At 41.9% G+C, this 13,053-nt stretch overlaps 1 protein-coding gene across 10 annotated transcripts in view; it reads left to right on the forward strand.

Annotated features, from left to right (window-relative positions):
* DAAM2 (dishevelled associated activator of morphogenesis 2) overlaps nt 1-13,053 on the forward strand; it is a 244,007-nt gene that overhangs the window by 111,599 nt on the left and 119,355 nt on the right. For all 10 annotated transcript variants that reach the window (XM_038395793.2, XM_038395798.2, XM_043511616.1 and 7 more), the window contains one exon: nt 6,086-6,175. In XM_038395793.2, coding sequence (XP_038251721.1) covers nt 6,086-6,175 — 90 coding nt within the window. The remainder of the gene's footprint in view (nt 1-6,085; nt 6,176-13,053) is intronic.

Genomic DNA, 13,053 nt, shown 5'->3' on the forward strand with positions numbered 1-13,053 from the left:
TCTGATTAGAATGCAGCTTGTGGAAAAGTGCCAAATGAGGCTGGAGTGACCAGCAAGAGAAAAGCTGTGCAGAATTTAAAAAACAAAGTTCCTGGTACTAGTATGGAAATATTTTGGAAGGGAGGACACATTCACCTGCTTCAGGGCACCAGCCACTCTAGCTCAGGCAGGAACAAACATTTGCTGGGGACAGCTTATTCAAAAACTTTCTGCTGCAGGGTTTCTGAGCTCTCCTTTGAAACGTTTGGCATTGGTCACTGTTGGAGACAGGATACTGGATCAGATGAACCACTGGTCTGATCCACTATGGTAATCTCTATCTTCCTGTTTTACCAAAAAAGAGTAAGAATTGAATTCTCAATTCAGCAATGTCAACCTACACCATCAGAGAATTTGGCCCCATGATCTTTGTTATGCAAGTTCTTAGAGGTTGAGGGCTGGTTGTCCTTTTGCAAGATGAACAACCAGGTCATCTTAAGCACTGACTAAAATGTAACAAAACCATGCTCAGATTGGAAAAGTGCTGGCAATCATTTCTGGTTGAGAGTGGGTTCACAAGTATGTTTGCAGGCAGAAACAAGACTATATAAACCTTTGTAAGCAGTCTTACAGAAACTATTGGGCAAAGTACAACCAAGGCTTCAGAGAATGATCATAACATTGCAAAGGTGAAATACAGACCTGGAAAGGAGCTGCTTCTAGTAAGCATGCTTTCAAGAGCACCTCTAAACAGGGGAAGCCAGGAGCTGCAGGAAGAGGAGGTTGAAGTGCATATAACACTACTACCCATTTCTGAAGCAAAATCTGACAAGCTCAAATGAGAAACACAAAATGATCCAACTTACAAGGTCCTGAGCAAGAATTGGATGGATAGTAGGCAGAAAAAGTCCAGAAATCGCCTTGCATAAAAACATACTAGGACTGTAGAGATGAACTTACTGCCTGGGGTGGAATTCTGTACAGAGGACGTGTCCTATTCTCATGCCACCCAAGGTTGGAAATGCTAAACGTACAGAGCTGCAGTGTCCATCTGAGGCTTTGTTTACGCTACGGAGGGTAGATCGATCTAAGTTAAGCAACTTCAGCTACATGAATAACGTAGCTGAAGTCGACGTACTTAGATCTACTTACCACAGGGTCCACGCTATGCTATGTCAATGGGAGAGTGATCTGCGGTCGATTTAGTGGGTCTTCACTAGACCTGCTAAATCGACCACCAACGCATCGATCACTGTGCGTTGATTTCCCCCAGTAAGTGTAGACAAGCCCTGAATGTAGAGAAGTTTAAGTACAGAGCTTGAGATCTTCTGGTCAAATTTAAGATATCATCTTCTGTCCTCAAAGAGAAGGTGTCTAAGTATGACAACTGCAGGCAATGCAGAAGTATCACCCTCAATCCAATGCATTATCGTCATGGTTATTTGTATTGAAATAGCATTTATTGACACCAGTCAAGGATCAGGACTCGAGTATGCTAGGCACGGTATGTATGTGGTAAAAAAGACTGTCCCTCCCTAAAGAGGTTGCAGAGTAGATTGTGACAATGCACAACAGGCAGAACTGTTTTGAGATTTTTGGGTTCAGGAATCATTGCGTGAAACCTATGGCCTGTGCTTATGCAGGTAGTCCTATTAAATAGTCATAAAAGCCCTTCTGGCCTTAAAATCTATAAAAATTCAGGATTGGCCTTTAGTCCAATACTGGCACAAACTAATTTGAATTCAGTGAGGAAGAGGATCTTGTATTGGACTGTACCAATGTAATAAGACCTTGCAAATCACAGTTTGTTCCCCATAGGATTCCAGGTGAGTTACCAAAATGTACCCCTCCTGCATTCTTGGACATTATCTGTTAATTCTCTTCCATGTCAGTCCATGTACACCACGTCAAGTCCTTCCCATGCGCATTCAGAAGGGTTGTTAGAAAAATCTACATAAGTAGCAAGAACTTTATCTAAAAGAAGAGCCCTGCTGCACAGAAGGGATTCCACACACAGTATTGTTAGAATGTCCCAACACACCTCACGGGAGTTTATTAGGATCACAGTTTCAGAGTATGAGATTCTTCCAACCTAACCCTACAGTTACAATTGAATGAATGAATTATTCTTCCTGTCCTAAAAAGCACTGATTGGCAGAGTAACTGGGCCCTACAACATTCCACCTGGAGATGCCTACCTTTTAGAGATGGGTGAAGGGATTCCTAAACATAGTCCTTAATATGCAGCCAGCTTCTTCAAGATAACCATGAGAGATTTTAATTTTCTCCCATATTTTTCCTGTATGTATTTAATGTAACACTTTTGCAGAGAGGTGCTGCCTTTTATTGGTGAAACATTTCCTTTTGTTCTGCTTGTGCTGGACTTGATATCAAACACCAATGGCTGCCAAGCACCAGGTCCAGCATTCATGATTTGACTGTTCCACAAATCATGGGGCATAATATGGTTTTTAATCCTACAAAAAACTTGTGTTCCCTGTCCATTCCTCCTCTCTCTCTCTCGTTTTCCTGGGTTGCAGCCATTTTGAATGCAGGCCATCTTCCCCTTTGGCGCAGAGAACTGGACTGGAAATATTTGAACCTCAAATCCAGCTCCAGTACGTTTTAATGTTGTATCATCAAAATTCAGTCTGTCCGTAAAAAAGGGCCCACATAAAAGGGAAATTAACTGAATGTATCCCACCCTCAGTAAGTAAAAATAAAAAAGGAAATGGAAAATTGAGTGCAGTAATGGGACCTTTTTTTTTTTTTTAAAACATCTCCTTGAGGCCGTACTGGCAAATGTCTCTTTAATCTGTATTTCACTGGAGCACTTGCAGCTTGAAGTGCTTGTGAGAGCCAGGCAGCTGAACTGTGGTATACAGGAGCCTGTTGGCATGAATCTCTGGAACCGAGCCTTCCATCCAAGACATAGAAGAACAATTACTACATTTCTGTAGAGAAATCACCACAACAGATAGAAGAGGGTTTTATCCTTTCCCCTTTGTTCTAACAGAACCTCTCTTCTTCCCACATGCTCCCTGGGCATCCAGGCATGAGGGCTTCCTAACCTAGCTCTGTCCCTGTTCTAGATGACGCTATTCAAGGTCCTTACTACTTCTGCACTCTCCCACTGCCTCCTTTTTGGTCCCTTTTTCCTCTAGTGGGTGGCCACTGTCACTGCACTCACATTAGAGCCAGCAGTCTCACTCGGTGACTAGTGCCAATCTGAAAACAGGCGGGTGTGATGTGTTCACGAGCACATTAGATATACCCTTCTGAAATCTCTTCAGAGCCTGAGGTGCTTGTTATGGCCATACTTTCAGGCAGTGAGATTCTTAAGGTGGCTTTCATGAGAATTCCATATTAGAACAGGCAAATGGTTCATGTGATCCAGTGTCTGTCTTATTTCTGGGTCAGGTCCCGTGCTTTCCTCTGTAGTCCTAGAAGTCCTTCACGCTGCCATTGCAGAAAGGGGTAGAGAAAGGCAGGATTTTGAGAACCTTTAGAGAACAAGATGTGCCTCCAAATGAGTCTCTGGGCAAGGAGAGGAAGGTAAGCATGGCTGATATATCCATGACTATGCAATTTCACTGGCTTTCCTCCTTCACTGAAGGAGAGCACAGCTGCCACAGGAGTTACTGCACACTGCATTGAAAGCCAATGGGTGGCTTTGCTGCTGTGCTGCGTCCAGTAGGGGAGGTTTTCCTCCTCCACTATGGAGGTGCCTCCACTTGCAACCATTTGGGCTGTGAGTCTGGAGTCCAGGATTGGCCTTCTGACAACGGTCAATGCTGGTGGTTTCAGAGGAAGGATTAGCCCACCCTCTCGAACTGCTGTTCAATGGAAGCAGATTCCTTCCTGATCCTCAACTGATCAAGTTATGCCCTGAATCATTAAGATTGTAGCAAGTGCAATGTCTCTTGCTTTTTTAGGTTGCAGTGAAGAGGGCTGTCTGCATGTGCATGCTTTTTTCCATTACATCTTCTACCATCCCATTATCTATCTTTTCTGTAAGGAAACTCATGCTATAAGGACATAAAATATATAATTAGATGGCAGAATGCTAGGTGGGGCAAAGACAGCATCATGCACTTTGGCCAGGAGGTCAGACTAGATAACCATAATGGTCCCTGGAGGCCTTACAATCTATGAATCTATGCCTGATGCATGCAACACCCACAAAAGCGGTTCAGCAACTTTTCAGAGTTGGCAAAGTTACATACTCTGCCCTCAGAGTATGCTCACTTAATGAGTATTCTGATATGATATGATTGTCTTGTCGTCTTTTTTATTGGTTGAGTGTGCTGTCATTCAGTATGGTATTGGGGGAGCTTCTGTGAAAACCACACAGAACTAGCTATCTCTCAACTTGCTCTTGTATATGAATTAAGCTTCGTAACAGAGCTCCTACTGTATCTTCTTTGCCTCCAGTTTCTCACAATCATGATTTTCTAAGGACTTAGCTAAGACTGGCCAGCTCACTTCAGGTGTATTGCAGCCCTAGCAGCTCTTCTTCTAAACCTGGAAACTCTGATTTCCTCCCTGATCCTCCCACTCGTCCCACACGCTTGACATCCAACAGCATTCCTTTGCTGGTCTTTCGACCTTGCATGTAGTTTCTCTCTCCTTCTCCACCCAAGAATATGATTCTGGTTGGAACTTATAGAACTCCTTGTCTCACTTGGCTGCCCCCTTGGTTGGAAACTCACCCTAAACATTTCCACATGGCTTGTGCTCTTCATGCACAGCTAACATTTTTTTTCTTTAAACATTTTTGAAAAGAATAAAAATCCCCCAGCTTATTCTACCTTCTGCTGCTGGCAATGACCTAGCATTGTTGTTGTTTGCATTTCTTTTGTACCTTTCTGCTGCTAAAGTCTCTTTGGACCTTTAAATCTGTCAGCAGCCACTACCATGCTCAGTACGCAATTTAGCTCACTGTTTTCACAAGTTTCCCAGCCCTGAAAGCTTTCTAAATGAGCCATTGTGGGGCTGAGTTAAAGAGGTATTGTCCCTGCATTGGGTGAACTTAGCATGGGTGCTGCATTTACAGTTCTGTTAGCCCTCACAATGTCATCTTGTTATAGGACTCCTGAACACTTTCTCCTTCAAATATATAACCAAAAAAAAAATCTGGCTGAAACATTGTTTGAAACTGTGTAAGACAGGAGTGGATGTTCTTTGTACCACACACGTGCCTTTACTCTTGTTCAAGCACACCCTCCCTGCGTGTCTTGTATGATCAGCACAGATGGACCAAACAAAGCAAAATATGTTGGTGTGCTCTTCAGAATATTATTTATATCCAACCAGAACTCTGCGGACTTCAACAGAGATTGGAGCCCCATTTTGCTAAGTGCTTAACGTACACTGTAAAAGACGGTCCCTGCCCTGAAGAGTTCAAAGTCGACCTAAAAATCAGTAGCAGTTTGGCATCGCTGGCAGTCTCTGGGGTTGTTCTTTTTGGGGGTTGGTGCAGGTCAGTCTTGAAGTATATTGGCAGGGCTGGGGTGCCGGTGGGCAGGATCCAGGTTGGTATTTTGGGCCTGGAAGGAGGTGCATTGATTCTATATAGACTTCTCAGAGAAAGTTTAGTGTCTGCCTTATTTTAGCCAGAGCAATGAGGTTTTTCACTGCAACTCTTTCATGACATGTCACCTTCTATCAGGATGTATCACTTATTCATCAAATACAGTGATTTCTCCCACCGGAGTGAGCACAGGTATAATGATGATTCACAAGGGAAGTCAGACACTGGTTACTCGTCACCTCCCTGGGGTCTGTTCTGCTCTAAGTGGGGGAACCTGGAGCAGAATGTGAACGTAAATCAGTGGAGAAGGGGATACAGGCAATACAAATCTTTAGAGATCTCTCATTACAGGGAGACTTTTCCACCAAATGCATCCGCTGAAGTGAGCTGTAGCTCACGAAAGCTTATGCTCAAATTTGTTAGTCTCTAAGGTGCCACAGGTACTCCTTTTCTTTTTACTAGGTCCTCTGCTTCTTTAATTGAGGGTGTGGGGTGTGCTTGATGCATGTTCTTTCCACAGTATTGGCAGGTATCAATGCATCTGACTGTGTATGTTTCATTTAACAATCCCAGGATGAACTGGATCTCACAGATAAGAACAGAGAGGCTATGTTTGCACTCCCACCAGAGAAGAAGTGGCAGATTTACTGCAGCAAAAAGAAGGTACTATCTTTTTGATTGATTTAAGCGCTAAATAATAAACTGTGTTCATATGTAATTAACTACGTACGTGTGTGTAGAGTGTTTAAGCATCTAGATCTACACAGAATGTGGTGGAGTGGTAAAAAGGCTTTACTGGCATGAATTTGGGACAGCTTTCTTATGAGTAGTGAAAGCACAAATGATTTATGAAGGGTATCCAAAACCAGTTAAAGCCTTTATGCCTTACCACACAATAATGAATTGTATATGCCATGTATGCTACAGAAAAAAATCTATTTTGGAAGTGTTTTTATAGAATTTTAAAAATCTTATTACTTTAGTTATCATGAATCTAATCATAGAAGGCTCAGAGTGGAAAATACATTTTTAGGAACCTCTAAAGATATCTTAATATATATGTAATTACATTGCTGTGGTAAAATTTGATATCTCAGGGCCCTCCAGAGCAAATAGAAAGCGGTGTATATCCCATTTGACAGAGATCAGTTAATGTGAGTTTCTAGGGGTAACTTCCTCATTCAAATAAACAGGAAGGTTTTGAAATTGCTGTCAAAGAAGAGACTGACTACTGGAGGAACTAGAGCTACTGGTGCAGGAAGTGAATCAAGATATTCTAGGGATAACAGAAACCTGGTGGAATAGTAGTCATGACTGGAGTACGGGTATTGAAGGGTATGTGCTGTTTAGGAAAGACAGAAATAAAGGCAAAGGTGGTGGAGTAGCATTGTATATCAATGATGAGGTATACAGTAAAGAAATAAGAAAGCCTGTCTGGGCAAAAATCACACTGGGGAGGAAAGCTACTAGAGCCTCCCCTGGGATAGTGCTTGGGGTGTGGTATAGACCACTGGGATCCAATGTGGATATGGATAGAGATCTCATGTTTTCAATGAAGTAAATACTAATAGGAATTGTGTGATCATGGAAGACTTTAACTTTCCAGATATAGACTGGAGGACAAGTGCTAGTAATAATAATAGGGCTCAGATTTTCCTGGATATGGTAGCTGATGGATTCCTTCAAGTAGTTGCTGAACTAACAAGAGTGGATTCCATTTTAGATTTGCTTTTGGTGAGTAGTGAGGACCTCATAGAAGAAATGGTTGTAGGGGACACCTTGGTTTGAGCGATCATGAGCTAATTCAGTTCAAGCTAAATGGAAGGATAAACAAAAATAGATCTGTGACTAGGGTTTTTTATTTCAAAAGGGCTAATTTTAAAAAAATTAAGGAAATTAGTTAGGGAAGTGGATTGGACTGAAGAACTTGTGGATCTAAAAGTGGAGGAGGCCTGGAATTATTTCAAGTCAAAGTTGCGGAAACTATCAGAAGCCTGCATCCCAAGAAAGGGGAAAATTCATAGGCAGGAGTTGTAGACCAAGCTGGATGATCAAGCATCTCAGAGAGGTAATTAAGAAAAAGCAGAAAGCCCACAAGGAGCGGAAGATGGGAGGGATTAGCAAGGAAAGCTACTTTATTGAGGTCAGAACATGTAGGAATAAAGTGAGAAAGGCCAAAAGCCATGTAGAGTTGGACCTTGCAAAGGGAATTAAAACCAATAGTAAAAGGTTCTATAGCCATATAAAAAGGAAATCAAAGAAAGAAGTGGGACCGCTTAACACTGAGGATGGAGTGGAGGTTAAGGATAATCTAGGCATGGCACAATATCTAAACAAATACTTTGCCTCAGTCTTTAATGAGGAGCTTAGGGATAGTGGTAGGATGACAAATGGGAATGAGGATATGGAGGTAGATATTACCACATCCGAGGTAGAAGCCAAGCTCGAAAAGCTTAATGGGACTAAATTGGGGGGCTCAGATAATCTTCATCCAAAAATATTCAAGGAACTGGCACATGAAATTGCAAGCCCATTAGCAAGAATTTTTAATGAATCTGTAAACTCAGGGCTTGTACCGTATGACTGGAGAATTGCTAACATAGTTCCTATTTTTAAGAAAGGGGGGGGGAAGTGATCCGGGTAACTACAGGCCTGTTAGTTTGACATCTGTAGTATGCAAGGCCTTGGAAAAAATTTTGAAGGAGAAAGTAGTTAAGGACATTGAGGTCAATGGGAATTGGGACAAAATACAACATGGCTTTACAAAAGATAGATTGTGCCATACCGACCTGATCTCCTTCTTTGAGAAGGTAACAGATTTTTTTTTTAGACAAAGAAAACGCAGTAGATCTAATTTACCTGTATTTCAGTAAGGCATTTGATAGGGTTCCACATGGGGAATTACTAGCTAAATTGACAAACATGGGGGTCTATATGAAAATTGAAAGGTGGATAAGGAACTGGTTAAAGGAAAGACTACAAGATGTCACACTGAAAGGTGAAATGTCAGGCTGGAAGGAGGTTACTCGTGGAGTTCCTCGGGGATCGGTTTGGGACCAATCTTATTTAATCTTTTTATTACTGATCTTAGCACAAAAAGTGGGAATGTGCTAATAAAGTTTGCGGATGACACAAAGCTGGGAGTTATCTCCAATACAGAGAAGGACCAGGATATCATACAGGAAGATCTGGATGACCTTGTAAACTGGAGTAATAGTAATAGGATGAAATTTAATAGTGAAAAGTGCAAGGTGATGCATTTAGGGATTAATAAGAATTTGTTATAAACTGGGGACACATCAGTTGGAAGTAACAGAGGAGAAGGACCTCAGAGTATTGGTTGATCACAGGATGACTATGAGCTGCCAATGTGATAAGGTTGTGAAAAAAGCTAATGCAGTTTTGGGATGCATCAGGAGAGGTATTTCCAGTACAGATAAGGTGGTATTAGTACCGTTATACAAGGCACTGGTGAGACCTCATCTGGAATATTGGGTGCAGTTCTGGTCTCCCAGTTTGAATTTAAACATGGAACAGGTACAGAGAAGGGCTACTAGGATGATCCAAGGAATGGAAAACCTGTCTTATGAAAGGAGACTCAGAGCTTGGCTTGTTAGCCTGACCAAAAGAAGGCTGAGGGGAGATATGATTGCTCTCTATAAATATATCGGAGGGATAAATACCATGGAGGAAGAGGAATTATTTAAGCTCAGTACCAATGTGGACACACGAACAAATGAATATAAACTGGCCATCAGGAAGTTTAGACTTGAAATTAGACACAGGTTTCTAACCATCCAGATTGAAGTTCTGGAACAGCCTTCCAAGGGGAGCAGTGCGGGCAAAAGACATATCTTGGTTCAAGACTAAGCTTGATACATTTATGGAGGGGATGATATGATGGGATAGCCTAATTTTGGCATTTAATTGATCTTTGACTATTAGTGGTAGATATGCCCAATGGCCTGTGATGGGATGTTAGATGGGGTGGGATCTGAGTTACTACAGAGAATTCTTTCCTGGGTGTCTGGCTGGTGAGTCTTGCCCATATGCTTAGGGTGTAGCTGATCGCCATATTTGGGGTCAGGAAGGAATTTTCCTCCAGAGCAGATTGTCCGAGGCCCTGGGGTTTTTTCGCCTTCCTCTGCAGCGTGTGGGGCACGGGTCACTTGCTGGAGGCTTCTCTGCACCTTGAAGTCTTTAAACCATGATTTGAGGACTTCACTAGCTCGGACATAGGTTAGGGGTTTGTTCAGGAATGGGTGGGTGAGATTCTGTGGTCTGCATTGTGCAGGAGGTCAGACTAGATCATAACGGTCCCTTCTGACCTTAAGGTCTATGATTCTATGATAGAAGGATAAGGGCTTGTAGCTGATATCTGCATTAATTCCCAGAGGCTCCTGTCACTAGAAAAACAGGGGGTTGGGAGAGATGGCTGGATTTTTTTTCTTCTTCACCTTTGGGAAACCTGAGAAAGAGAGAGAGACTTCCAGGAGTAGAGTACTGGATATTATTGCTGGTCCACAAGAAATAAAGAAACATTTCCCTGATGGTCTAGCACCTGTTGGTTAAAGAGAAATGCCCGTAAAAAGCAGCTTTGGTATGTGTTACTCAAGCTTGTATTAGTCGCACCAGGAGATCTTAAGTTTTCATCTTCTGGAGGCTGGTCCACATAAGAGGATAACATTCTGATTATATCTGACAATAAAGTGGCCTCAAACGGAGGACTCATGCTTTTAGCACTGAAAAGTCCAGATTCAAAGTCTACAGATGACCCAGCTAAGATCATATTTTCCATGCTGCTGCCTGCAACATATTTTTTTTCTGTGAATACATTGATGGCTTTGGTACCTGGGGTGGTCAATTCTGACCCTTTTCTTGACACAAAAATTACAATGGAATTTAAAAACAAAAACAAAAAAAAACCCTCAAACCAAAAAAAGGTATTTTGCATATGGGAAGCTCTCTGCTGAAACCTGTTGCCCAGGAAAAGTTGTTGATGATGAATAGGGTATTAGTATCTGAATGCTAGTAGTAATCCAGGAAGTACCGAAGAACTTTTTCGGCTCTGAGAATTCCATATGCCTATTCTGTTTGGTGGCTTCCATTATCCTTCCTGCTGGTGCATAGAGCTTGCACGTGGAGAGAAGGTGCAGGCTCCTGTGATTAATGTCTGCCTTACGTTTTTGCTGGCAGACTCATCTGGCTTTCTCAGCTCTAGTGGGAGAGGATCTATTTGTAGTCATCTTAGAGAACCACACATTCCATCTCCTGAACCAGCCAGCTTTGGCAGGAAGTTGCAGACTTTAATGTATTTAATATGTTGGTTGGATTCACTACATTATTCTTTTTTTAAGGCAGTAGATTTGATATAAAAATTCTGAAGACTTCTGGAGTTAAAGGGGCCGCACACTGGAAAATCTTTTTACTGCACTGTACGTGCAGTATCTGTTATCCAAACTCTAGGTATCTGAAATGTCCTGTTAACTGAAACAAGGTCCTGATGCCAGATGTCCTTTAATTACACTGCAAATACTCTCAATTATCTGATGTTCTTTGCTTTTCCCTCCATGACCCCAGTCTCTCCCCAAGGACAGTCAGAATATCAGTGTTGATCTGTTTTCCTCTCTCTGGCTGTCTGTATCTAACCTATCTAGTCTACAATGACAAAAATTTACCAGGTGTGTCTCAGTACAGAGAAAAATTTCAAATTCTTTGTGGGAGGGACAATCTAATATTAGACATGAAGGGCTCAATTCTCTAATGTAAAATACCCTGTCAGGAGCCCAGGATGTGCCCTGCAAGGGAGGTCTCACCCTACAAGGTGCTGAGCATTCTCCATTCCCATTAGTTTCATTTAAATCAAGATGGAATGTTTTTTTTCTAAAAGATATTTGACAACATGACAAAGATGCTCTAAGTATTTAGGGAAGTGTTATGGCCTGTGTTATGCAGGAGGTCAGACTAGATGATCACAGTGGTCCTTTCTGCCCTCGGAATCTAGGAATCAGGAGTTGAGGGCATTCAACACCTTGCAGGAGGAGTGAGCCGTCAGTTCAGAGTAGGTTGTGTACTCTGAAATGGAAGTGTTAAGAAGTACAAATTGAGAGGACCATTCACATACATTAACCCAAGATACCATTTCCAGATGAAAAGAAGGTCAAAGCTCCCAACTTTGCTTCAAAACTCTGGGACCCACTGACTGTCTTACGTAAACAAATGCCCTTTACAAAAATGTGGCTCATGCATTACTAAAAGCACTTTGTTCATTTATCTTGACAATTGTAGTTTAGATTTAATTATTTATGGTGATTGTTGCTAAGGTGCTCATGAAAGGTCATTGCAGTACACTCAGACCTCATTACAGCCTGTCTTTCACGTCATGTCATTATTGAGAAATGGGGAAAGGCAAACTTAAAAAGGGCCTGAGCCAAACCTCACCAAGCCATGCACTGCAGGACTTGAAGACATCCAAATCTGGATCCAAATATTTTGGTTCTGGAGCCTCTCTTATTTCAGATAACTGCCGATTTCTGTATCATTTGTGTAACCAACCCCACTCTGGCTATCACTGGCCTTTTGAAACTGGGATCTCTAGTACTAAAAGCCGATCCTCCACCCCTTGAGCTAAAAGAGTAGTACCTCTACCTCATCACTGTAGTCGGCTCTTATGTGCTTTTGTGGACCTATCACTGGAGGTAGACAAAGACCCACTCAACCCTGGCATGAAACATTTGCATCTTTCTCATGCCTTTGCATCTGCTCCTTCAGAGTGTTATGTGGTGATCGATTCAGAGCTGATGCTAACACACAGGACTGTCTTCATTTGTATTGGAATGAGTCTCCCTTGAAGCTCTTCTGACCCAAATACCAAACTCTTGCCTTAGGTCCGCATGTTGCCCTCTCTCTACTGTGAACATCCACTGGGGTCAAAGGGGATGTATGTATTGATTGACTGCATTTTATGATACCGTCAACCCTTTCATGTAGCATATGCTGCTTTTGTTCAGTGTGCACATCTCATCTGCACATCAGTGGAAATCTGGACTGCCGTAAGACTATTGACCCAATTCTGTAATTTCTACACACATAAGACGTGCACCCCGCTGAATTTCCTGGGAATTATTTGTTTGCAGGAACTGCAGATCAAGCTTTGTACAGTGCAATCCTATTATATTTTAAGCAGTAAACTTTCTGGTTCCACCATACTTAGACACATGTTAGCATTATTTTTTTCAGGTTTTAGAACACTTCTATTTGCATATTAAAAAAATTGTTCATTCCAATAATTAAAATCCATTTGAACAAAAAAGGGCACTTGATTGATTGCATTTTACAGGGCACAGGACCTTGGTACAGCTTTGCATTTATTTGTGTGTTGCTTCACCAGGAGAAGAGCTATGTGCAAATGTTTTGTTTGAAAAAGTTAATTTTAAAAAGTCATTGATTAAATTATTTGACTGTTACTTGGCCAGCTCTTATTAGGATTCTGTAAGGGCCAGACGGTGTGAACTGCTGAGAAACCTCAACTCCTACTGATT

Source organism: Dermochelys coriacea, chromosome 3 (genome assembly GCF_009764565.3).
Source record: "Dermochelys coriacea isolate rDerCor1 chromosome 3, rDerCor1.pri.v4, whole genome shotgun sequence".
Lineage (NCBI taxonomy): Eukaryota > Metazoa > Chordata > Testudines > Dermochelyidae > Dermochelys > Dermochelys coriacea.